Here is a 23,617-nt window from a genome sequence, read left to right as displayed (position 1 = left end):
ATCTTCATTTTCTTTTCAGTTCACTTTCCTACAAGTCAAGGCAAAGTACATATAACGACATCCACCTGTCCTTGCCGGCTCAAAACGTTTCCCATCACTGTACGCATCCTTTGCTAGGCCTCTGCTACGATGTCAGGAACACGGTCAAGCGAAAACAATGACGCCGAACTCGAAGCGTGGGCGAACTGGGTCTATCCTCCCGAGTTCTACGACAGGCTCTCCAAGATTCATCTGACTGAAGGGGCTCTCGCGGAACTTGATCGCCGCAACGCCGTTGCAAAAACAAATCCAGTAATTGCATCTACCCGCCAGTGTGTGACGGAAGAAGAAGACGACGTGGCTCGGTTTGCGCGGCACGGCGGTCCTGACCTTATGGATGTTTGCAATGTAAGAATCCTCTGGCAACCATGACCTCCCTTGCCTCTTCTCCTTTATTTTTATACCATACCAAAGAGGTAACAAGACAGTATGGCTACACCGAATCTCGCCTAGTGGACACACTGGACAAAACCAAGCAGCTGCACCCAGACGCAGCTACGACGACAGAGACCAAGACGACCGAGTCTACGCCTTACAGTGCCAATTTCGAACAGCACCTGGCGGACCACGGCGTGCATGCCACATACAGCTCGCAGAAGCCTGCCAACTGGGCTGAGATCCGATCCGTTGTAACCCAGCGGCGGCCGTCGCTGTCGTCGTCGCAGTTCTCAGAGGGCGCGTTCAACAGGTTCGAGGACGAGAATGACCGTGCCAAGAACAAAGCCGACGTGATGGCGCACGCAATTCCGACAATTCTTGACTCCAACGACCGCTGTGAGCATCGTCGGGCGGAAGGGCGCAATGTTCTTTTCGACAATCTCGCACCGCTCACGGACGCCACGGTTACAAACCCAATGCCCGACGTATACTACGGTGCCCGTCCTGATGATCTCGCCCGGCCGATACGTGACGAACTTGGCCCCAATATTATGCCGTCGGCCGGCCATGACTTGCCCTTGGCGCCTAATTTCTTTGTGGAGGTAAAAGGCCCCAACGGCAGTGGTGCGGTCGCGAATCGGCAAGCTCGCTATGACGGAGCCGTCGGGTCGCGTGCTTTACACCATCTACAAAACTACGGTGAAGCGGAGCCAACGTTTGATGGCATGGCCTACACATATAGCTCGACCTACATCAGCGGCACGGGCACACTCCAGCTCTACGCCCACCATAGTACCGCGCCGGTGACGAAAGGAGGACAGCCGGAGCACCATATGAGCCGGATTAACGCCTGGGCCATAAATGGCAACGCCGACAGTTTCCGCCATGGCGTCACGGCATTCCGAAATGCACGAGACTTGGCCAAGCAACATCGAGATGGGTTTGTCCAGGCGGCAAACGGCACCGTACAGAGGGAGCAGAAGGAGCCGAAGCAAATATCCCAGTCTGCTCACGTCCCTACAGACGTTGGACAGTCTCAAGAACAGCCACAAGAAGACGCAGGCGAGAAACAAACAAAGCGGGCGGGCGCCAACAAGAAACCGGCTCCAGCTCTGGGAGACACTAAAAACAGACAAATCAACCCGCCCAAGCGACGGTGCCCGACGCCGGCCGTGGAGGTGTCGGTGCGTCTCACGCGAGCCGCAAAGAGACGTCGATGCGCTGCCGAAGTGTAACCAGCTGCGAACGGGTGACTGGCGGAAAAGGAGAACACAAGGCAGCGTGCAGGCGCCGGGTGTGAGAGAAGTTCTATAAACAGAGATGGATAGCAATTCACAAGTTTTGACGACAGGCGCAAAGACAGGTGCTCATCAGAACGTTTGTGCTAAAACTTGACACAGCGGGCAGTGTGTCAAAGGTGTCCAGAGGAAAGAAAGATGTACGCAAGCAACTATGTGGTAAATACTAAAGCGTACGGTAAAATAAAATTGTGAAAACTCTTGGCGTGAAGACCACGACGAAACAACAGAAACAAAATGCGGGAACAACATAAGAACACAATGGTTGCACACGATGCACCGTTTCCTATAGGCGGTCAGGCAGGCTGGGACACTTGGGCGCTCTGGAGGACAACGGTATCGTGTACGTGGTCGCCTTTTCGGCCCTTAGGATTGTGATGCTCGTCCCTTCTAGGATGGTGCTCCGGGCAGACCTCGCCTTCCGGCGTTCCGCAGACTTCCAAAAGCCGATGAACGGCGACAACGGTCGACGGAGCTTCACTTCTAGGTTTGCTTCCTGAATGATAGACGACAGTACCCACGCGGTTGGGCGCAGCGTAGATTTCCTCCACAGACGGAAGCACGTTGGCGTCGTTGACAGGAGCATAGGAATGCTGGCCTTTGCTAGTCAGGACGAACCCGTCCGTGTCAAGACTGGCCACTGCTTCGAACTCGTCCCCCTCAGACACGCTGGAATGTCTCGAGTGCAGCTGGTCGTACAGAGACGAGCCGCCCCACACAGCATGCATGGGATCCAACCAACAGCCATCATACAGCCGCGTGTGCGACGACGACGCGTCGGTTGTCGTTTTGCTGGCGTTGGAGGAGCGGAGCGAGTAGCGACCAGGGGGTGGTTCCGGGCGAGACGCCTCTGGCTCGGGGGATGCCACGCTCGAGGCTGTGTCCGTAACGCTGCTGGACACGCTGCCCGGCGGCAGTACAGCATATTCAGACGTCTCTGGACGACTGTGGCTGCCATGGTAGAGGGACTGGTCGTCGTCGTCGTCATCTCCGTAGTCCACCTCATCTTCGGGGGTGTCGCCCCGGCCGTTGTACCCGTCTCCGGCGGACGGGGCCCTGCGTCTTGCGCGGTACTCGCCACGGCGGGACCGTGACGACGGCCCACTCGGTTTCACGACGGCCGTGCGTATGCTTCCCAAGCTGCGGTTCGGTGTCTGCCTGCTGCGCTTGGCTGGACGCTCGTGTTGGGCGGACGGCGAGGTGGACGCCCACCGCGACAACGACGACGACGCCCGAGGGGTGGGGGCGGCGAGGTACTCTGAGAGTGCCGTCGGCGACTGCTCCATCGGGTACTCCCCAACCGCCCAGTCTGGGCTGGGACGGTAACGTTGCGTCGTTGTATCGGGGCGACGTTGTGGTGTGGGACTGCGCGACAGGGACAGGTCGACGTCACCGTCAGCGGAGCCGCTCGACGTGAAAAACGCGTGTTCCAGACATTCGAGGGCCGAGGGCCGGTCGGCTGGTGTGTCAGCAAGAAGCTGCATGCCCAGGTCGAAATGGGCCGGCAGGCCGTGGGACTGAGCAGCCAGCACCTGTCTCTGCGTGACGACGGCGTCGAGGTACGGCTCCCAGTCGTCGCCACTGTCGTCGGCTATGTCGAATGACGTTCCAAACAAGGCGAGAATGAGAACGCCAATCGCAAACATGTCCACCTTGTTTGTGCGAGCCTTGTGGCCGTTGACAATCTCTGGCGCCATGTACAACGCCGTCCCGCAAGTGGTGTTGAACCGGGTCGCATCCGTCGCCAGGCCAAAATCAACCAGTTTAATTTGGACGGGGTCGCGGCAGGCCAGGATGATGTTGGCCGGCTTGATGTCTCTGTGTGTCATCCCTCGACCGTGTAGATACGCTACAGCTGTGAGAAGCTGCCACAGCACGTCTTGGATTTCGGTGACGCTGAGCGGTGGGTGTCCTTTGTCCGGGTCGCAGATGTCCTGGAGATTGGGGCCGTCCACGTACTCCATGATGAGCTGTGCACGCTGGCCGGGCAGGTCGATAAAGGCGACATATTGTACCACGTATTCCTACGTAAACAACCCTTAGCAACAATGCAATTAAGACGTAAACGAGACGGGAAAAAATGTGCCCTGTGGAGGTGTCGTGAATCTGAACGTACATGTTTGAGGCTTTGCAGCATGGCTTGCTCTCTCCATTCCACCGCGCCGCGCTTGTACAGCTTCATTGCGTAGACTTGCCCAGTGTACTTTTCCACGGCCTTGAACACCTGTCCAAAGCCGCCCTGCCCAATCTCGCGATCCTGCATATACACAGGGGGCCGCTGGGATGCATTGGTTGTCGCGACCTTCGTGTGGATGTCGAGCAACGCCAGGCTCGGCTCGTCAGCTTTCCCGTACTTGGCGAGATATTGTCGCCAGTCCACTGGGTCACCGCCGCGTTGAATTTCGATCTGTAGATCGTCGCTGAACTTGATTGTCAGGGTTTCGAAGTTCATCACAACCTGAGCATTTCGTACCCGTCTGATCTCGTTTTGCCTTGAGAAATGAACTCGAGTACCGTGCTTTGAGTGATTGCGCAAAAGAGTAGAGCGCCATTTTGGCAGGGGCAGCAGGGCGAGATGTCGCTCGCTGATTCTGTGATCGTCAATCAAAATATCGCACGTGGCTGTGTCTCTACCAAGAACAAATCCGATGGTCTTGTCTCTCGGCTGACTGTCCGTGGTAATCCGAATAACAAAAGGCGGCGTCCAGTCTGGGGCTGGCGTGCCGTGGTCATCGTTGGACGAATCAACAATTTGACTGGGTTCATCGTCTTCCCAGACATCCGCGCCTTCCTGGCAAAAAAACTTTTCATTGTGGTAGTTATTTAGGACGTCTGCATCTCCAGTGATGGTAAAAATGATTGTGTTGCTTGCCATGATGAAACAGCTGATCGTGACTGCGTTGTTTGACTTTGGTGGTGTTAAAGAAAAGACAAAAGTGTGGAGGACGAATACGTCTACTTTACAATGAACAAGGCGACGGGATAGGTTTGGCAGGTTTCTTATGGGAAGTTCTTGTGTTCGACAAAAAAAAAAAGACCATAAGGCAAATTAAGGTTTTCTTTGCGCCATTCAGGCAAGTCGATGCAGTCATCCTCACTTGGGCGTCTGGTCAAACCAAGGGTGACAGCACCTGTTACAGATTATACGTTTTGACATAAATGGTTGGCTTGAACGACTCGTCGCAAACGCAGGCCCACACACACGCGCACACCACGGGTTGACAGTCGAGGCTGTGATGCAGTGATTTTACGACGCTTCGACGTCTCGGTGCGAATAACATGACCTCGGCGGCTAGGAGCGGGCCGTGTGCTGTAGACCCGCTATTCTATTTGTTAGTTTTTGCTGCCCTGTCTGCGTCAAAGAGGGGTCAATCACCAACGGACAGAACGCTTGGGCGGCTGTAGGCACGGAACTTCCCCAAGCTGATTAAACCCAGGGGCTAAAGATGACCTAAAAATGGCCGCTCGGCGCAGGTTGAAACGCCCGTCGGCAAACGCGACGCGACCGAGGAAAGTCGTCTCTTTCTCATTTTTCACAAAACGCTACATCGCCACGGGCCACGAAATATCGCTACTTACCGTTACCACGACACAGTCCTCCTTTTCCCCTCTTGTCCTAGCCTCCGTTGTCCTCTCCAGCGAGCACAAACCGACATCGCCTTCTTCCATCCCATAATCCAAACGCCACGAGGCCGACGTATCTAACCAAACATGGCGGGGCCCGCTGATAACGCGACGACGGCACGTCCTCCAAAATTACGGCTCTCGCCATCACAGCGACGGTATTATAAGAAGCTGTCGTGGTCAATTGCCAACACGCACTATAGGATCAACATGCTTGCAAGACTCGGCCGTCCTGGCCAGTGGATTCTACTTCATGAGGATCTGTATGATCCGGCGTTGGACCCTCGCCCGCAATCACGAAATCCCGACGACGAAGTTCACGTTCGCGGCCTTACCTACCATGGGGTTCCGATTCGAGACGCGGGCTTCATCTGGGCCGGCAAAGGGCCGGTGCCCGATTTCCTCGACGTCACGTTTTGGGAGGGCCAAATCAAAAGCCTCGTCGAGAAGACTAAGCAAGTTAAGGCCAGGCTTGTGCATCCTCGATTCACGCCCGAGGAACTGCAGGTCATCGAGTTGTTGGAGGCACAGCCTCGCCATCTCTTCCACACAGAAGTGATTGACAGACGGATGCGACTAAACGGCCAAAAGAATGGAGTGTTTAACGCCTTGTTCGACCTCGCGCAGCTGGGGCGGCCCGGTCAATGGGTCTTGCACCACGAGGAATTTTACCACCCTCTCATCGACACACGACCCCAAACACGTGCTGCCGAGAACTGCATCGTTGTACGTGACTCGCATCTCAAAGGGGATGCGCGGACCATGGGCGACGGGATCCTGGCCGACTTTGAGCTCAGGTGGGCTGGGAACGGGCCGCCACCGGATTTTGACGACTACTTCTTTTGGGAAGACACGTTCAACAGCCTGCACGAGAAGACTCTTCAAGTCCAGGACGGGCATCTGAAGCCTCGCTTTAGCCAAGACGAGCTGCGCACACTGGAGGCGATGGAGAACGACGAAGACCACGCGTTTGCAAAGTACCTCAAGGATCGCATCGAGAACCCACCAGTGGTGGAGACACCAGAAGAGTTTGAAAAACACGCGGCGCTTGCCATTGCGCGAGGCCAGGTCGTGGTGGTGATGGAGGACTTGTGGGATGGTGGATTTGCCGGAAAATGGGTCTTGCACTGCGACGATCTGTACGTCCGCGAGTACGACACGCATTCCCGGGAACAGGACGAGGCCGAGGACAACGACAAGGACGAGGAGGCTCCGCGGCGAATCATCGTTTTTGATGATCCTGCCAATCTTCGCTTTGACACCCACTTCCGGCCCCCGCCAGATTTCGACGACATTTCCTACTGGGAAAAGAAGCGAGAGGAACTGCGACAAAAGAGACAAGAGGTCAACGCGGGCAAGTTGGTGACGCATCATTTTTCAGAGGGTGACCTCATGCGAATCGAGCTGCTCGAGCGGGCCATCCAAGAGCGCCGCGAGCAAGAGCAAACGCAGGAACGCCGCGTTGACCGCATGGGGCAGAAGACGGAGCAAATCTCGGCATGGCTTAGCCAGAACGCAAATGGTGCAATGCCAACAATGTCAACAACAGGCCCGTCTCCGTCTCCGACACGGCCGCCGTTACCGCCTGCCCATCCATTGTCCGACGATGCCACCGACGATGACGGACGACAGGACCATGCAGCAGACGACGACAGGAGCGCCAAACATGCCGGAGCAGGCCAGTCGAAAGCGTTAAAACGAAAGCGGGCGACAATCAGCGACGACAACAATGACGGTGGCAACGGCAACGAAGTCGACGACAAACCAAGACACAACATACAACCCGCCAAACGCAGTAAAATGCAGCCGCCGCCGGAGCCGTCGCCAGCAGTACCAAACCGGCACCGCCGCTCAAGGAAACAGACATCAATATCATCGAAAAAGACACGACGCCGTCCGGCAGATCCGCCAGCAAACTCGCCTCCGAGGAGAAGTCCACGCATAGCGGCACAGCCGCCAAGGAGGTATCTGCACAAGTAACGAATGTAGCATACTCTGCAGACATAGACATTGCCTTTGTTTGGCACAATGAATGTTCTTTCCAGTGAATCGTGATCAGAATACCATGATTCCGTTTTCTTTTTCTTTTTTTGACAACCTCCCTGCCTACCTTCTAAATACAGTAAACTCAAGCACAAGGAATACAATGTACATGACCAGCAGCACGGCGCCTACCCACGGCCTGGACCCCAAGAACACAATCGGGAGAAACAGTGCCGAGGACACCCACATCGCGAGGAGCTCAAACGGGACGACAGAGCTGGAGAGCTCCTCTGGATCGCCGGCCACAAACGTAATGCCCAGGCACAGCGTCAGGAGGAAGATGTTGCTTCCCGCCGTGTTGGCGACGACGATGCCGCCATGGCCGCGCACGCCACCGATCACGGCAACGAACTTCTCCGGCAGCGTCGTCGCAAAGGCCAGGACGGTGACGCCGAGGACGGTGCCAGAGAGGTCAAAGGCGTCTCCAATGGAGGCAGCACTGTGCGACAGGATGTAGCCCGAGAGCGACAATGCGAAGAAGCCGACGCTGAGCAGAACGACGTGGTAGACGATGCCATGTTTGGGGCGGCGTGGCGGCTGCTCTCCACCAGACCCGTTGGCGAGCAGCGGCGACTGCTCGTCAGCGACCGCATCGCGTGGCGCCTCTGCCTCGTGGCCATTGCCTCGCGTGCTGTCATCATCGCTATCCGAATCGCTATCCGAGTCGACATCCTCCGGCGTGTCCAACACACCCTTGTAGATGCCGTAGCCAACGGAAGCCAGATACAAGGCGAACACGGCGATGAAGACGGCACCCGCGATTCGGCCGAGGCGGCTTGTGAGGCCCACGACGGCTGCGAGCGTGGTGACGACAAAGAGCAATGCAGCATATACCTTTGCGCTGTGGTCAAAGGTCAAGCGGCCGGGATGGACGAGGAGCCCCAGAGAGAAGGCACCGAGAATGTTTGAGATGGAGGAACCGACGACATTGCCGACGGCCAGAGACGAGCGGCGTTGGAGGATCGCGGCCACAACAACGGCCAGCTGCAGAGCAAATTAGCGTCCTCGTCACCATTCCATATTGTAGCCGATTCAAACACACCTCTTCCCATTCTGCGCCAGCGGTGAGCAAGGCGACCAAGGTCTGCGAGACGCGGAGTCGGCGCGCGACAATCGCGGTGTGGTCGATGAAGCGATCCGCGCCGAATTCAAGGAGAAACAAACCCGCGACAAAGGCGCTGGCGTTGAAAGCGACGCTATCCCAATCCATCTTTGTATCAGGAATGTCGGATGTCGGAATCATGTCCAGTGGCCGTAGGCCGTGGGCTGTAGGTTGTTGGCTTGGTTGAGGACGAAGCTGAGGTTGGGGTTGAAATGGACAGGGCTGTTCAGCCTTGTTGGTTGCATGTATTCGAGTGGGGACGCGAAACTTAGCATTTGCTAACGGGACGTCGGGGGGAGCTGGTGCAGTAACGTAGCCAGTAATATCCACTGTAACCTTGCAGGTGGGTGGCCTACAGGGTACACAGGCACTGTACCGCACTTTCTCGCAGCCTTAAAATTGAACCCACAAAACATTACTTTACATTCTCATGTCGTTTCAATTGCGACACATGCCGCTATTTAATTCGGCTACATTTCCAGGCACAACAAATCCCACCGTTACTTCATGCCCATTGTCGTTGCCATTTCTGTCCTTGCAGCTCTCCTTCCCACACAGGGACGGGCGCTTCGCCTCTCGTCGCTCCCGTCCGGCATACGACAATCATGACAACAGCAACGGCTGTCATTCCCAGTTCTCTCTGTGTCATTGTGCTGCACCAGACCAGCATGACTGTCGAGTTGGGCCACTTGTATTGTTGACGATGGTCGTTGTGAAAGAAGTGCCTGGGGCACGGTGAGGGGGAAACAAGCTGATGTTTATTAGGCCCACGATATGTGTTGACAGAGAATAAATAGAACCAGTCAGAGACTGGAGGAATAATAGAGGTCTTTTAGATCTCTAGCAACTCCCATCGAGCGGTATGACTGCTAAACGACAAGTAAACGCGGCGGCAACGGACGGGAAACGCTCCTGAGACGGACAGTACTGCGACGTAGCGTGGGACGACTCGATTGGGAAAGGCAAAGCACTAACGAAGCAACAGGCGGATCATTATTCGAATGTAAGCCCTGTAGCTCTTTTTTGAAAGAAGAATTAAATTCCCCACCTCCTTCCATCCGGCCATGGCATCGCGCTTGGCCCGCGGTCGCCTACTTGCTCGGACGGAACGTAATCGTCTTGGTCTTGAGAAACTCGTTGAGCCCGGCATCTGCATTGAACCGGCCGAATCCGCTGCTCTTCACGCCGCCGTGCGGCAGGCCGGCCTCGTCGTGCACGCTCATGCTGTTGATGTGCACCGCCCCCGTCTCGATCCGGCGCGCAATGGACAGGCCCCTGGCCAGGTCCTCGGTAAAGACGGCGCCGCTGAGGCCGTAGTCGGAGTCGTTGGCAATGCGGACGGCCTCGTCGTCGTCAGCGACGGAAATCAGCGACACGGAGGGGCCAAAGCTCTCGGTCTGGTAAATGTCCATTTGGTCCGTGACGCCGTCGAGGACAATGGGGTGGATGGTGCGGGACGAGGTGGACGACGACGCAGAGGCCGGCGCTTGCCCGTGAAACACACCGGCGCCTTTCGCCACGGCGTCTTGGACGAGGCTGGTGACCTTGTCGTAGCCACCAGGCAGCGCAAGCGGCTGAGCCGGCGCCGCCTCGCTGAAAATGGTGGCGATGGCCTTTTTCAGCTCCACCTTGAAAGCCTCGACGACATTCCTGTGGACGAGGATGCGTTCCGTGGACATGCATATTTGACCGGCCTAGGACAGCTGCGTTAGACTCTCTGTGTTGCACAGCACCATCAGCAAGGTACCGTCCGACCTACATGCAAAAACGCGCCCAAGCAGCACTGCTGCGCAGCATAGGCCACGTTGGCGTCCTCGCAGACAATGGCGTTGTTCTTGCCGCCGAGCTCCATGAGGACCGGCTTGAGATGCCGTCCGGCCAGTTCCGAAATGATGCGGCCGACCGCCGTGCTGCCCGTAAAGTTGATCTTTCGCACGGCCGGGTGCTCGATGAGGCTGCGCGTGACCTCCGCTGCGTCGGCCGGGCGGTGGTACAGCACGTTCAGGCAGCCGTCGGGCAGGCCTGCCTGGCGGAAGAGCGCGCCGATGGCCCAGAAGCAGCGCGGGGACACTTCGCTGCCTTTGAGCACGCAGGTGTTGCCCGCCGCCAGCGCGTAGACGACCGACCGGATGCCGAGAATATACGGGGCGTTCCTAGACTGTCAGCATGCAGCTTACTCGAATTTTTTGTGTGTTGCAGTGTTACACAAGGACGCTGGGCGTGGAGAGCCGTACCAAGGCGCAATGCCCAGAATAACGCCATAGGGCTCCTTGACCACCAGGGCCTGCGTGTCGGCGTCGTCGCAGATGGGCGCCGTGCCGCTCAGGGCGCCGCTGATGCGTCCAGCACAGTCGCGGATGATCTCGCGCGACGTCATCAGGTTGAACTCGGCGAACCCAGCGCCCGAGCCCGTTTCCTGCACCATGTATGCCTGGTACTCGGCCGCGTGTGCCTCGAGGAGATCGGCGGCCCGGAGGAGAATGTTTCGTCGAACGGCGGGCTTCGTGCGAGACCACGCCGGAAAGGCGTCGCGGGCGGCGTTGACAGCGGCCACGGCATCCTCGCGCGACGCCGACGAGGCCTGCCAGATGGAGCCCGTGCCGACGTCGGGAGACACGACAGGAAACACAGTCGGCGTGGCAATCTCCTTTCCGTTGATAAGGAGAGGAACAGTGGTGGCACCACCACCGCTCGCAGGGACGATGTTTTCAATGGCCATTTTGGCTGTTGGCAGTGTGTCGATGTTTGCTGGCTATCGACCGTTATGTGACGTCTGCAACTGGAAAGAGACGGACTATGAAATAGCAAGCCGTGTGCGGAGGTCATGAGGGGCAAACAAATCGTCCCGCCGTCGCATTGTCGTTATGATGTCGCCAAGTCCATCATCCTCTGGAATCCTGCAAACCGGCCATCTGGGCGCTAGTTGGCATGTTCGTGGTTCTCGCCAAACGTACCTTTTCTAGTGTCTCCGAGTTTGGGGGCTTGGCTTGTCCAGGGGGAACAATTTTCCCTCAACACCCCTCTCTAGCGGCTTGTGGGGAACCATCTGGCGGCGTTTTCCGAGAGAAACAAAGAGCATCGGCAGTTAGATGCGGAGAGCGTTCTTGGCGTCGGAGCCATGTGGGATGGATCGTCCGAGTGCAACACGAAGTGAAGAGATGGCTGAAAAGGCCTCGACCACCATCCGAGCACTTGTTTCCCTTTTTCCACACAGAGGCTGCGACCGATGATCCGCTTTCCGTACACCATACACCTTACTAGTTTCGGATGCCATATTGGTTTACCTTTTTATACTTGATATCGTCCGTGTTGCGTTGCACGCGCTCCAGTAAGTCCGTCAGGTGGCAGTAGCCGCTGCCGCCGAGTCACTGAATCTTTCTGAGTGTCTGCGGTCAACTAAAGTCATGAAGAAGTCTTGTCAACATTTATCAGTATATTCATTATAAGTCGCTAGGACCCGTAGGAAACTAGGTAGCGGTTTGACAACCTCCTCGGCGGGATTGGCGTTGTGCGGCTCGTTAGTCGTCAACTAAGGCGCCCGAAGTGACCAATGTTTATATACTTGATTGAAATATAGACTACTTTACTGCGTGAAATACCTCTTGATGAGAAATATATGTGTTGTTATTATCGTAGCGAGCACTGGGATGTGCCAATAAGGTATACCTTCTAACTGACACGAACATAATATGGAATGACAAGCGGAATTATATTCATTTTGTTCTTTAATAATCATCAGGTATCTCGTCGAAGCAACGAGCGTGAAAATAAAGGTAGGAAAAAAGAAAAGAAGTCAACGCAACGTTGCCTATATCCCGACTATCCATCCCCATATGCGTAGTTCTACATGAGGTTTCCTGGGCGGGCCATTGTCACTTCCCAGTCAGCACGGCACCGGCGAATTCGAATTGCCGTCCGAGGGCGTCTCCATGGTCAGCTCCTAACGGTCCAGATCGACGCCGCTGAGGTAGCTCTGCTCCGGTGTATCTGGCGCCAGCTCGCAGCCCGGGTGCCATAGGCTGTCTGGGTTCACGAGGCCCGGCTGATCGGGTCCAGGCCGCCGTCGCTATGCTCGACGATGTTGCTCAGTTTCCGGAATCCACGCCAGTCGTGACTCAAGTACAGTCTGTCGGCCACGACATAAACGGCCTTGTGCAGCTCGCGGGGTCGGATCTAGAGCCGCACCAAATTGCCAGCCAAGGTGGTGACGTGGTGGTAGTTCCTTGCCAAGGGCTCGTGGACGGGCCGGTCATCTACTGCCAGAGCGCAAACCTGTGTACAAGCCGGCCGAACGCCTCTGCCCTGCCTAACACCCGGTCAAGTTGTAGCAATACGTACTGGCGGTGTTTTGTGATCCGCGCCACCCGCTTCCTGGGCAGGACGGAGAGACAGAGTGAAGTCGACGTCTCCATCCTTCTTCCGCGAGTGCGTATTGACCATATTGTGCCGCTGAGTAAAACCGTGAGAACTCGGGCGTGACATAAACATGACTGATAGTTTGTTGCAACAGTGGCGGTTGCCTGATGATGGTCCCATGCACTTCCACTTCAAGTTGGACCGTAGAAGGCTGAACGGCGACAATTCTCTTCATCGCCATCATGCTGGGCACGTGAATACAAACTCGCGGAACTGCTATTGACAGTTAACTGTTTGCCATCGCTTTATTTTTTTTCCGTGTTTTCTAGTTTCACAGGTACAGATGTTTATGTATATGAATATATGCGGAACAAATCTCCAGACTTCAGAATCCCGCTGAGAAATTCGATTACTGTAATGGATTCCCATTTGAACTATCACGACTTATCTGCACTGCGCCGGTGCTGTGTTTGTGTCGTCGTTTGGCTTACGGTCTTCCATATAGGAAGAATCGACGACAACCCACGGCCGTCCTGTTCAAGCCACTGAGTTGGCTGTGCATCAGTTTGTCGGGGACAAAAATAGATACGACGCAAGCACAGGTCTGTCAAATGTGTGCCTGGAAGGATTCGCACTAGCAATTGTCGAGCCCGCTTGTCTCCACGTGGGGAAAGCGTCCCCAAAGGTGCGCTGGTTACAAATCACGGAAAATAACGAGTGTCGTAATTGCATACGGAAGGATCGCAAAGAATCGTTTCTGACTCGGAGCCGCATATCACTGGCTGGTACGTCGTTTCACTTTGTGGGCAGGGGTGGCCTCGGCCAAGAAGTCAAGCAATGCCAAGCGACGGCCAGGCCCGGGAAAAACACGAACGGAAAATGTATTTTGTTGTGCCTACCGAGCAATACTACATGCTACTCACTACATGCTACTCACGCGACTCAGAATCAATAAAAGTGCCTTTTTTTTTATTACCAAAACAGTACAAAAAAAGAAAAAAAGCGCGACACCACGCGAAGGATATGCTTAATAGTCGACGCGGAGAGTGTGTTGAAAATGAAATTTAAATCTCGTATTCATGCCCCATCTTGGAGCCAGAGTACGAGGTACGCCCGGCTGGTGGTGCATTGCAGGGGGAAGCCAAAGCGCAAAGCGCCGGGACAACGGCACAATGACGACGCATAACGGCAACCCACAGTGGGGGAGCTAAGACGACCACTCCGTGAGACTCTTGAGGAGATCGGAATACAAACTCGCATGGTTGGTCTGACAGCTCGGTTGTCGACCTTGGTTGATCTGACATGTGCTGACAACTCTGTATTTCGAACAGGGGATAATTCAAGGCACGGTTTGCTTATTACTTTCCGTGCGAGAAGGCATTGGACGTTGTGGGAGACAAAGTATTGTTTGCGTCCCACGGCAAAGCATATAGTCTAGTGTGTATTTCGTAAATTCGACAATTTGACGCTGTCACTTATTGCTTGGTGGCTCTTTGTGTCTTTGCGGCAGTGGGAATAGCAACTTGGCTTAGTTTTGTCGCCGTCGTCATGCATTTTCTCTGACCGTTGGTACACATGTGCTGCGTGGAGGAAGGAAAGCCAATTGAAACAACCATAAAAAAAAGCAGAGAAAAGTAGAAAAAGTAAAAAGACCAACGCGACCTGTCCGTGGTACAGGGACGGAGACTTTCCTCCTGCTCCCTGTCTCCCTGTCCTTGCTGTCCTTGCTGTCCCTCGTACGTCCATTGTTCTCCCTGAATTCCTGCATTCCAGAGTGGTGCTCCACAAAACACGGCATATCGATGACGGCTCGACAGCGTGTTCTCTGGCGTTTGGCTAACCTTGGCAGAGACAATCGTTAGTTTTTAAGATTTCTGCTAGGGCGAGAGGCTAGTGGCCCGCCGAACCCGCTTCTTTTGATTTCAGTAGCGTCCGGGCGTCGAGTCTGTCTTTGTGATTTGTGAGTTTGTGTTGCTTCGCTTTGGCAAGGGCTGGCGCGCATTGGATCCCGGGCGGTGGTGAGTTCTAGCGTGCCGATCTCATCAGATTCTTTACCGTACGTCATCTCCGTAGCACTGCGTAGTCAGACATAGGCATAGGTCGGTGGACAGTCGTCAGCACAATGTAAGAGGCGACAAGCGGCAATGGAAAGGGGATGTTTTTGTTTGGGAGAGCAAGGGTGGGAGATGAAGGGTTGGGTAAGGAATGCCTTTTTTTTCTTCTTCTTTTTCTCTTGGAAACGACTGATGTAAACTATTTCCTTTGCTTTCCCATCCCTTTTGAAGCCTCGGTATTTCGTCGTCGTATGCCCGTCCGTCCAAGTCGGGGCCACTGTCGTCACCATCATAGATCATCGTCTTCGTCACCACCACCGCCATTCCTCGACTGCATCATGTTGATCGGGCTGTCACCACGGCGGCGGTTCGCCGTCATCAGCATCTTCTCCTTTGTCGTGCTCCTCGCACTCTTCTCGCGCACCGAGATGGGCGTAACGGCCCTCGACACCGTCAAGGAAAAGCTGCCGCTGCCGCCCATGCGCAGCGGACAGGGACAAGGAAAAGAAGAAAAAGAAAAAGAAAAAGAAAAACCACGACCGCACCCCAAGTACAAGCCGCTGCCCTCCGACAACAGCGGCTACGTCCCGCCGCCGGTGCGCGAACCCTTCCCGCTGCTGGCCAACTCGGACGCGTCGACGCTGCCGCCGCCGATCCCCGAGTGGAACCGCCCGCGGCCGAATCTACACACGGAGTACGGCCTGTCGACGCCGCCGCCCCTGCTCATTGGCTTCACGCGGTCGTGGCCGATCCTGCTGCAGGCGGTGGTGTCGTACATCACGGCCGGGTGGCCCGCCGAGCAAATCTACGTGGTGGAGAACACGGGCGTGCAGCAGGCCAACACGCGCGGCCAGCTGACGCTGCAGCACCCGTTCTACCTCAACCACACGACGCTGCGCCGGCTGGGCGTCAACGTCGTGCAGACGCCGGTGCTGCTGACGTTTGCGCAGCTGCAAAACTTTTACCTGTCGCTGACGTACGCGCGCGGGTGGTCGTACTACTTTTGGTCGCACATGGACGTGCTGACGCTGTCGTACGAGGAGGGGCTGGACGGCGTGACGCCGCCGTACAGCGACAAGGGCGTGAATGGCAAGGCCGGGTCCGGGTACAAGACGGTGTACGAGCTGTGCTGCCAGGCGCTGCAGGGCACGCTGCTCGACGACCCGCACTGGGGCCTGCGGTTTTTCGCCTACGACCACCTGGCGCTGGTCAACCCGGCGGCCTACGAGGCCGTCGGCGGCTGGGACACGCTGATCCCCTACTACATGACGGACTGCGACATGCACGCGCGCCTGGCCATGGCCAACTGGACCATTGAGGACCGCCGCGCCGGCATCGTCACCGACGTCAACACCGTGCTCGCCGACCTGGCCGTGCTGTACCGCGTCGACGGGCTGCCGGACCCCGACTTTGTCGACCCCAACCCGCGGCCGCAGACGGAGGAGGAAAAGAAGATTCACGGGCGCGACGACGCGGCTGCTGCCGCGAACAATAATCTCCCTCCCGCGCCCCCCGTCGACAGCCGCCTCGACCAGTGGCGCAAGCTCCGTACCGTCTCTGACCGCATGTTCCAGTACAAGCACGGCGACCGCGAGCGCAACACGTGGCAGGCCGGCCAGAAGGGCGGCCAGGGCGAGAAGTTTTACTATCCGGCCCAGGGCATCGCCGAGGGCATCGACGTCCTGACTGAGGCGGGCCGCGAGGTGTACCGGCGCAAATGGGGCCACCGGGACTGCGACCTGGTTGACGGGGCCGGGCTGTCGCTGTGGGACCAGTGGCTCGTGGAGAAAGATTGGTAGGGTGAGGGTGAGGGTGAGGGTGAGGGGTGAGCAGTGTGTATGATAGTCAACATGGATGGTCTTTGGGCACGGCGTTTGGATACATTGGCGTTGACTGGGACGCCGCTGGGCACAGCACAATGCTTGCAAAATAGATTGCTAAATAGCCGTCCGCCTATCATATTAAATACGTGTAAGGGCAATACCTCCCCGGCGTCTGAATATAATAAGAAATATAAAAAACAAAAACAAAGAATAAAGAATAAGTAGCTGCCGCTACCCTCCATAGTCGACCAATACGTCAATCGCTGCGATGGCGTCCAGAGTCTGGTCCCCGTCGTTGTGAAAACAGCCTGTGTCGTTATACGCCACAAAGTAATCGCCATGACCATCGTGGAGAAACTCGCAGTCCGCCTACCGTAGATCTCGTACACAACAAACGATCCGTCCCACGTGATGAAATAATCAACGTCGCAGTGTTCTCCTGTCCACTCACGTCGGACAGAGCCGCATGACTCCACTTTTACCGCTCAGGCATGCTGAGCCTCCCGCCATTAAGCGCCGTGTTTCATCCGCAATGCGACAACGTTGACTCACACGGCATCCCCCAGCAGGAGACACACCATTAAACGTCGACGTTCACCTCTATTCACAAAATTCCTCGTTTCGCCAACATCGACGCCAGGTTACCTGAATTCTTCTCGTCCGTGAAAAAGAACGTTGCCAATGTCGACAACAACAGGCAAAGACCTGGCAGGCGTTCTGCCCGCCATTGACGGCGTGGAGCCCGCGCCACAAGACATTGCTGAACTCCCCGATGTACATCTTCGCAGTCGGCCGGTGGACCTGTACCGCGTGCACGTCGCCGCGATTCTTGCCCAACTAACGGCGTGCGCCCCGGCCGTGGCCTACGATGCCGTGCAGTCCACGACTGCGTTGGCCAAGGGCGACTTGGTGGTGCCCGTGCCGCGACTCCGCCTACAAGGCAAAATCGACGAGCTCTGTGCCGACCTGGCGGCCCGTTTTCCGGACACCCACCCGCTCTTTGCCAGGCCTGTGCCGACGGGCATTCACCTCCCCATCTACCTGCGCCCGCGCCCCCTTGCGCAGTACCTGCTTCCCTACTTGTTTGAGCGCAGCGCCCTGTACGGGCACGACCGCACAGAGGGTGCCGCCAAACCGAAGCGCGTCCTCGTCGAGTTCTCGTCGCCCAACATTGCCAAGGAGTTCCACGCCGGGCATCTGCGCAGCACCATCATCGGGGCCTTTGTCGCGAACCTGTACGCATCCATGGGATGGGACGTGGTCAAGATCAACTACCTCGGCGACTGGGGCAAGCAGTTTGGCCTGCTGGCGGTGGGCTGGCAGCGATATGGATCCGAGGAGGCCCTGGCCCGCGAGCCGCTGCGGCACCTGCTGGACGTCTATGCGCGGATCAACAAGGACTTTAAGCCGGAGCAAGACGCGAGCAAAACGGCACGCGACGAAGGACGCGACACGGCTGAGATTGAGTCCCAGGGCCTGTTTGCGGAGCGCAACGACTTTTTCCGCCGCATGGAAGACGGCGACGAAGAGGCGCTGGCGCTGTGGAGGCGGTTCCGCGACATCAGCATCGACCGCTACGTCGCCACGTACGCGCGCCTCAACATTGCCTTTGACGAGTACGCGGGCGAGTCGCAGGTGCAGCCAGAGTCGGTGCAGGCCGTGGAGACGCTGCTCAGGGAAAAGGGCGTGTATGAGGAAGAGAAGGGGTCGTGGCTGATTGACTTCAAGAAGCATGGTGCCAAGGCCCTGGGCGTCGCTGTGGTCCGCGGCCGGACAGGCACCACGACGTATCTGCTCCGCGACGTCGGTGCCGTCCTCGAGCGCGAGGCAAAGTACAGCTTCGACAAGATGATCTACGTCGTCTCCTCGGAGCAGGATCTGTACTTTCAGCGCATCCGCAAGGTGCTCGAGCTCATCGGCCGCGCCGATCTGGCGGCGCGCGTGCAGCACGTCAACTTTGGCAAGGTCATGGGCATGTCGTCGCGCCTGGGCAATGTCAAGCTGCTGAGCGACATCCTGGACCAAACGGCCGACGCCATGCACGACGTCATGCGTCGCAACGCGACAAAGTATGCGCAGGTCGACGACCCGGCCGCCGTGGCCGACACGGTCGGCATCGCCGCCGTCATGGTGCAGGACATGACCGGCAAGCGCATCAACAACTACCCCTTTGACATCAAGCGCATGACGTCCTTTGAGGGCGACACGGGCCCGTATCTGCAGTACTGCCACGCCCGCCTCTGCTCCATCCTGCGCAAGGCCGGCCTCGCGCGGGCCGACCTGCACAGTGCGGTCCGCGAGCGCGGCGCCGCCGTCCTGGCCGCCCTGGGCCCCGACCTCGACACGCCCCATGGCGCCGACCTCGTCCGTCTCATGGCCCAGTACCCCGACGTCACGTCCACGGCGCTGCGCAACCTCGAGCCGTCGACCATCTTGACCTACCTGTTCCGCCTGGCCCACCAGCTGTCGTCGGCCTACGACGTCTTGCAAGTCGTCGGTGCCGACACGCGCGAGAGCATGGTTGCTCGTGCCGTCGTGTACGAGAGTGCGCGGCAGGTCTTGGAGAACGGCATGCGGCTGCTCGGCCTCACCCCGGTTCAAAGGTATTGTCGTCCCTCCGATATTCTCAAAGACAGCCGAGATTGCTAACCGATTTGCAGGATGTGAACAAGATAATAGATTTACGACCATGACCATCGGGGTGGGTAATTGTTTGCTTGTTTATGGAATTTTACTGCTATGACTTGGAAGCACAGAATAATTTCATATGTGAATTTACATTAATCTTTGGTTGCCTTGGTGGACGTTAGTAGAGAAATATAAATGACAGTACACTTCATACAGATTTTGCACTGTGAGCGCTAGTCCGGCACGTATCGTTATATTTTATCAAGACGTCGTGTCCTAAATCCGCCGAGGATCAAGGTACAAGACTCTTCCGCAGCTGAACGTGGCCTGTGTCTGCCACCCCTCCGGAAAACAGAAGCGTAAGCTCATGTATCAGTTCAGTTCTCGGACACTTTCATTAATAATTCTCGTCGATATTGACAATGGTAAATGGAAATGTGCCGTCCATCGTGGAAGTTGTGGCTGTCGTCGCGAGGCCGGGACTGCGATTCTCCGCCGACATGTGGGTCTCGATTCGTCAGGATCTGGAGTCTTGCTGACCACTTTACCTTGTCAGGGCACCGCGCGGTCGTTAGATCCATCCATGCTTGAGCACCGCGCGGTCTTTAGCGCCATTTGTTTCGACGACGAAACGGCGCCCGTCGCCTGTCGCCCGCAAAACTTCACCGACGGAGCGACGGGTTGATTGAAGAAGGGCGTAGAAGGCATCCAGTTGACAAGCAGGTTTGCAGACGGAGATTATATCGCCCGACAGGATGACGAGAAGGTGTAGCATATTTCTGATAGCCGTGGCTGTAGACGGAACACCAATATAAATAGACAGCAGCTCCCTGACGTGCAGAGAACATGTAGGAGATCAACATCATCCATCTGCCTCTTAACAAGTCACACAAGGTCTACATCATAAAACTGGTTCCGTCCAGCTCCTCTACCATCACCGTCTTCATCATCCAACGTCTTCACCATGTCCAACATTGCTGTCGCCGGCGGCCATGGCAACGTGGGCCGCACCCTTGTGGAGGTCCTGTGCGTCTCGCTTTCCGAGATCACCGTTTTTGCTCTGGGCCGCAAGACGCCCGAGGACGCCGCCCGCAAAGAGTTGTCGTTGGCGGTCGACTACTCGGACGTCGCGGCCACGACCAAGACGCTGGCCGACAACAACATTGGCACAGTTATCAGCGCCATCAGCGTGATGGAGGCCACCAGCAGCGCCGCGCAGCTGTCGCTGATCGAGGCGGCCGTCCAGTCGGGCACCGTCACGCGCTTTATTGCCAGCGACTGGGGCATGGAGCATTCCACCGAGTACGTTTCCCTGGGAGGCGCCCATGTCGTGTCTGTTTGCTGCGCAGTTTATACTACTGGTGACTGACAAACAGTTCCTTCCTGTATCCGTTCCGCCACGCCGCCATCGAGGCCCTCGCCAAGACGTCGCTCCAGTACACGACCGTCGTCAACGGCTACTTCCTCGACTTCTACGGCCTCCCCCACGTCAAGTCCTACCTGCCGCCCCTGGGCTTTGCCATTGACGTCAAGAACAAGGTCGCCGGCATCCCCGGCACGGGCGACGACACCATCGCCGTCACGTACAGCTTCGACGTCGCCGCGTTTGTCGCCCGGCTGCTGTCGCTCGACACCTGGGCGCCCACGACGTACCTGTACGGTGACCGCCTCACCCTGAACGAGCTGCTCGCGCTGGCCGAGGCGGCGCGCGGCGCCCAGTTTGCCGTGTCGCACGACTCGCCCGCGTCGCTGGCCAAGAACGAAATCACCGAGCTGCCCTTGCACACCGCCTTTTACAAGATGATGCCCAAGCCGGCAGTGCAGGGCATGATGGCCATGTTTGGGCGGTGGGTGGTGGAGGGGCGGTTCGACGTGCCGGTCGAGAAGACGCTCAACGTCCAGTTTCCCGAGGTCAAGACGTCCTCGGCGGCCGAGATTGTGGGCAAGTGGAAGGGCCACTAGGGTGTGCAGTCGGGATGCATGAGGCTCGATAAAGAGCATGTAGATTTCTTCAATCCAGTAGTTTGTCACTTGTCATTACATGAAAACGGGACTGTCGGCCAGCAAGGCCACCGACTCTCGAAATGTGCGTGGTGGTTCGTTGTGCTGCTGGGGCGGGCGGTTCCACAACTCCTCCAAGTGGTGCAGCGTCGACGCCAGGCCGCCGAATTTCTGTAGCGGGCCTGCCGTGGCCACAATATTGCGGATTTCTGCTCGTTGCTCGACGGTCGCCATGAAGCCCGTGACAAAGATGGGCCAATTGAGGCCTCGTAGCACAGCCGGCAACGTCACTTGTTGCAACAGCGCAAGGACGGTTGTGGCGTTCTCTTTGTGAGACTTGCTGGCGCAGTTGTCGCAGGCACACTTTCTCGTGACTGTCTCCAAATACAAGAGGCCGGCATAGGCCCAGATGCGTGTGACTTGGGCCTGTTCCTGGAGTTGGGCGCCACTGTCGGGCCGGTAGTAGGCTTGCAAAACTGGAGGCGGAGACGCTGCACTTGCACTCGTACTTGCACTGAGCGGAGATGTGGCAGATTCCGTGTCTCTCGTCAAATACCGTAGACCATCGTGGATGCGCCATGAAAGATTGTGGCTCCGCGCATGGAGCTCTGCCAGCCGGCCCAGGTCGCCATTGTTCCTCTCAGAGCCCTGGTAAGCCCAGTTGGCAAGAACGGCAATCTCGCTGATGACCATCAGCATCCAGCCCTGACATCCGACCACGTCTTCCATGCGGAGTCGCCTGGTGTCTTTTGTGTTTCCGTCCGCTTGCGCAACCAGTCGCGGGTACCATGTTCGCAGGTGCGGCACCCCCTGCCGCGTCGTGCTCTCCACAATGTCCATGTACAGAAGCGCACTGGCCGCGAAACGGAAGGCCGCCTGGTCAATGTTCCAGATGCGCCAGCCGGTGCCCTGCAGCGCCTCCGAAAACGAGCTGTCGAGCGACGCCAGGACGTGGCCGAGGGAATCGTACTGCCGGACAATGCCGTCAAACACTTCTGTGGCGGCACGCAGGTGAATGCCGCGTGTTCCTGTTCCTGTGCCCGTCCCGGCGCCGGTCCCCATGGCCGTTTCAAACACTTGCAGCTGCACAATGTTCACCAGCAGCCGCGTGCGCGGGACCAGCGCCGTGTCCGCCGGCGCGCGGGGAATGCGGTCAATGACGGCGCGCACGGCGCGGCTGGCTTCGTCCATGTGCTGGCCAAGAATGTCCCAGATAAACCCGCCGCAGAAGGATTGGAGGGTTGTGTGGGACTGGGCCGTCAGAGATGTTTCAGACGGCGACTGCGGCGTCGATGTTGATGTTGACGGGGTTTGTGTTATCAGGGCCAGAAAGAAGGAAGCCAGGCTCATGGCCGTGTGGTACAGCGGCTTCTGCGTCTGCAGCGTCGCCAGGACCCATGCCCGGCCGCCTTCAAAGATGGTTGGGCGGTAGTGCGGGAACAAAAAGGGAAACACGTAGTCGAGGTACATGACGGTGAAGTCGGCGGAAATGTACGATTGCCCGGGCGGCGCAAAGGCCGCCGACGCAGGAACAGGCGAGGACGATGATGCTTGGGATGATGACGAATGGCTTGTTGCTCCTGCAGGCCTCGATTCCTTCGCAGCCGACGTATCCCATGCCTCCTCATGCATAAGCAGCTCGGATCTCCCGTCACTGCGTCGTTGCTGTTTTTGGGCCCTGCGATGTTGTGCGACAAGTGATCTCTCTCGGACCTGGTGTTCTTTAATTTGCGCTCGGATGACGAGGGCGTGCTGTTCCTGCGCTTTGCCGCCTTCCATCCAGCCCGGCCGTGTCTCGTCGCCATTGCGACAGGAAAGGCCCAGGCCTCGGCAGTTGCTGCAGAGGGGAAGTGTGCGGTCGCACTTTTTCTTGCGCAGACGGCATGTCCAGCAGGAAAGCCGCGAGTGTTGAGGCATGTCGGTCAATTGCCTAAGCGTAGCACATGATCATAAGTGTGATGGGGGTGGGCTTTAAGGACAACCAGAGTTGGCGGGAATAATGATGACGGAAAGAGTTTCGGCGAGGGCCGAGAGGTGAGAGGTTAGTACGAGTTCAGGATCTGTGAGTAGAGTCTAAGACATGGTAATGAATATGGGCGAGTGTTGACGAAGATGACAAGATGGACGACAATAAGTTTGACTCTGACGGCGCACAACTCTGTGAGATGCAAGAAGAGTGTGGATGAAGATTATCTCTGACACACGGCTCTTTCCGTTTTGTTGCAGCAGAGCTGACCAATCCGAGACGTCGCGTGCTTCGCCGCCCGCCAG

At 57.1% G+C, this 23,617-nt stretch overlaps 10 protein-coding genes across 10 annotated transcripts; 4 read left to right on the top strand and 6 right to left on the bottom strand.

Annotated features, from left to right (window-relative positions):
* Positions 1-129: 129 nt before the first annotated feature.
* On the top strand, positions 130-1,652 carry SPBR_00542 (uncharacterized protein; the record flags this gene model as incomplete). Its single annotated transcript, XM_040758861.1, has 2 exons — positions 130-387; positions 468-1,652. The coding sequence occupies 2 exons, from the start codon at positions 130-132 to the stop codon at positions 1,650-1,652; spliced, it is 1,443 nt and encodes a 480-aa protein (XP_040618021.1).
* Positions 1,653-2,001: 349 nt separating this feature from the next.
* On the bottom strand, positions 2,002-4,167 carry SPBR_00302 (uncharacterized protein; the record flags this gene model as incomplete). The annotated part of the gene is made up of 3 exons (XM_040758621.1): positions 2,002-2,211; positions 2,237-3,739; positions 3,832-4,167. The coding sequence occupies 3 exons, from the start codon at positions 4,165-4,167 to the stop codon at positions 2,002-2,004; spliced, it is 2,049 nt and encodes a 682-aa protein (XP_040618020.1).
* Positions 4,168-5,633: 1,466 nt separating this feature from the next.
* Positions 5,634-5,879, bottom strand: SPBR_01161 (uncharacterized protein; the record flags this gene model as incomplete). The annotated part of the gene is made up of 1 exon (XM_040759477.1): positions 5,634-5,879. One exon carries the CDS (start codon positions 5,877-5,879, stop codon positions 5,634-5,636), a length of 246 nt encoding a protein of 81 aa, XP_040618019.1.
* A 36-nt stretch (positions 5,880-5,915) lies between these two features.
* Positions 5,916-8,592, bottom strand: SPBR_00194 (uncharacterized protein; the record flags this gene model as incomplete). The annotated part of the gene is made up of 4 exons (XM_040758514.1): positions 5,916-6,640; positions 6,796-7,307; positions 7,450-8,366; positions 8,425-8,592. 4 exons carry the CDS (start codon positions 8,590-8,592, stop codon positions 5,916-5,918), a joined length of 2,322 nt encoding a protein of 773 aa, XP_040618018.1.
* Positions 8,593-9,575: 983 nt separating this feature from the next.
* On the bottom strand, positions 9,576-11,203 carry SPBR_00494 (aldehyde dehydrogenase family protein; the record flags this gene model as incomplete). Its single annotated transcript, XM_040758813.1, has 3 exons — positions 9,576-10,178; positions 10,244-10,637; positions 10,719-11,203. 3 exons carry the CDS (start codon positions 11,201-11,203, stop codon positions 9,576-9,578), a joined length of 1,482 nt encoding a protein of 493 aa, XP_040618017.1.
* Positions 11,204-12,513: 1,310 nt separating this feature from the next.
* Positions 12,514-12,924, bottom strand: SPBR_09062 (uncharacterized protein; the record flags this gene model as incomplete). The annotated part of the gene is made up of 2 exons (XM_040767188.1): positions 12,514-12,657; positions 12,823-12,924. 2 exons carry the CDS (start codon positions 12,922-12,924, stop codon positions 12,514-12,516), a joined length of 246 nt encoding a protein of 81 aa, XP_040618016.1.
* A 2,308-nt stretch (positions 12,925-15,232) lies between these two features.
* SPBR_00577 (uncharacterized protein) lies at positions 15,233-16,693 on the top strand (the record flags this gene model as incomplete). The annotated part of the gene is made up of 1 exon (XM_040758896.1): positions 15,233-16,693. One exon carries the CDS (start codon positions 15,233-15,235, stop codon positions 16,691-16,693), a length of 1,461 nt encoding a protein of 486 aa, XP_040618015.1.
* A 705-nt stretch (positions 16,694-17,398) lies between these two features.
* Positions 17,399-19,366, top strand: SPBR_00359 (arginyl-tRNA synthetase; the record flags this gene model as incomplete). Its single annotated transcript, XM_040758678.1, has 1 exon — positions 17,399-19,366. One exon carries the CDS (start codon positions 17,399-17,401, stop codon positions 19,364-19,366), a length of 1,968 nt encoding a protein of 655 aa, XP_040618014.1.
* Positions 19,367-20,309: 943 nt separating this feature from the next.
* On the top strand, positions 20,310-21,307 carry SPBR_00843 (uncharacterized protein; the record flags this gene model as incomplete). Its single annotated transcript, XM_040759162.1, has 2 exons — positions 20,310-20,647; positions 20,722-21,307. The coding sequence occupies 2 exons, from the start codon at positions 20,310-20,312 to the stop codon at positions 21,305-21,307; spliced, it is 924 nt and encodes a 307-aa protein (XP_040618013.1).
* A 75-nt stretch (positions 21,308-21,382) lies between these two features.
* SPBR_00392 (uncharacterized protein) lies at positions 21,383-23,263 on the bottom strand (the record flags this gene model as incomplete). Its single annotated transcript, XM_040758711.1, has 1 exon — positions 21,383-23,263. The coding sequence occupies one exon, from the start codon at positions 23,261-23,263 to the stop codon at positions 21,383-21,385; it is 1,881 nt and encodes a 626-aa protein (XP_040618012.1).
* Between the last annotated feature and the right edge of the window lie 354 nt (positions 23,264-23,617).

The sequence above is a fragment of the Sporothrix brasiliensis genome (genome assembly GCF_000820605.1).
Source record: "Sporothrix brasiliensis 5110 chromosome Unknown Cont19, whole genome shotgun sequence".
Classification (NCBI taxonomy): domain Eukaryota; kingdom Fungi; phylum Ascomycota; class Sordariomycetes; order Ophiostomatales; family Ophiostomataceae; genus Sporothrix; species Sporothrix brasiliensis.
Note: the sequence above shows the minus strand (reverse complement) of the source record. Positions and strands in the feature narration are given on the sequence as shown.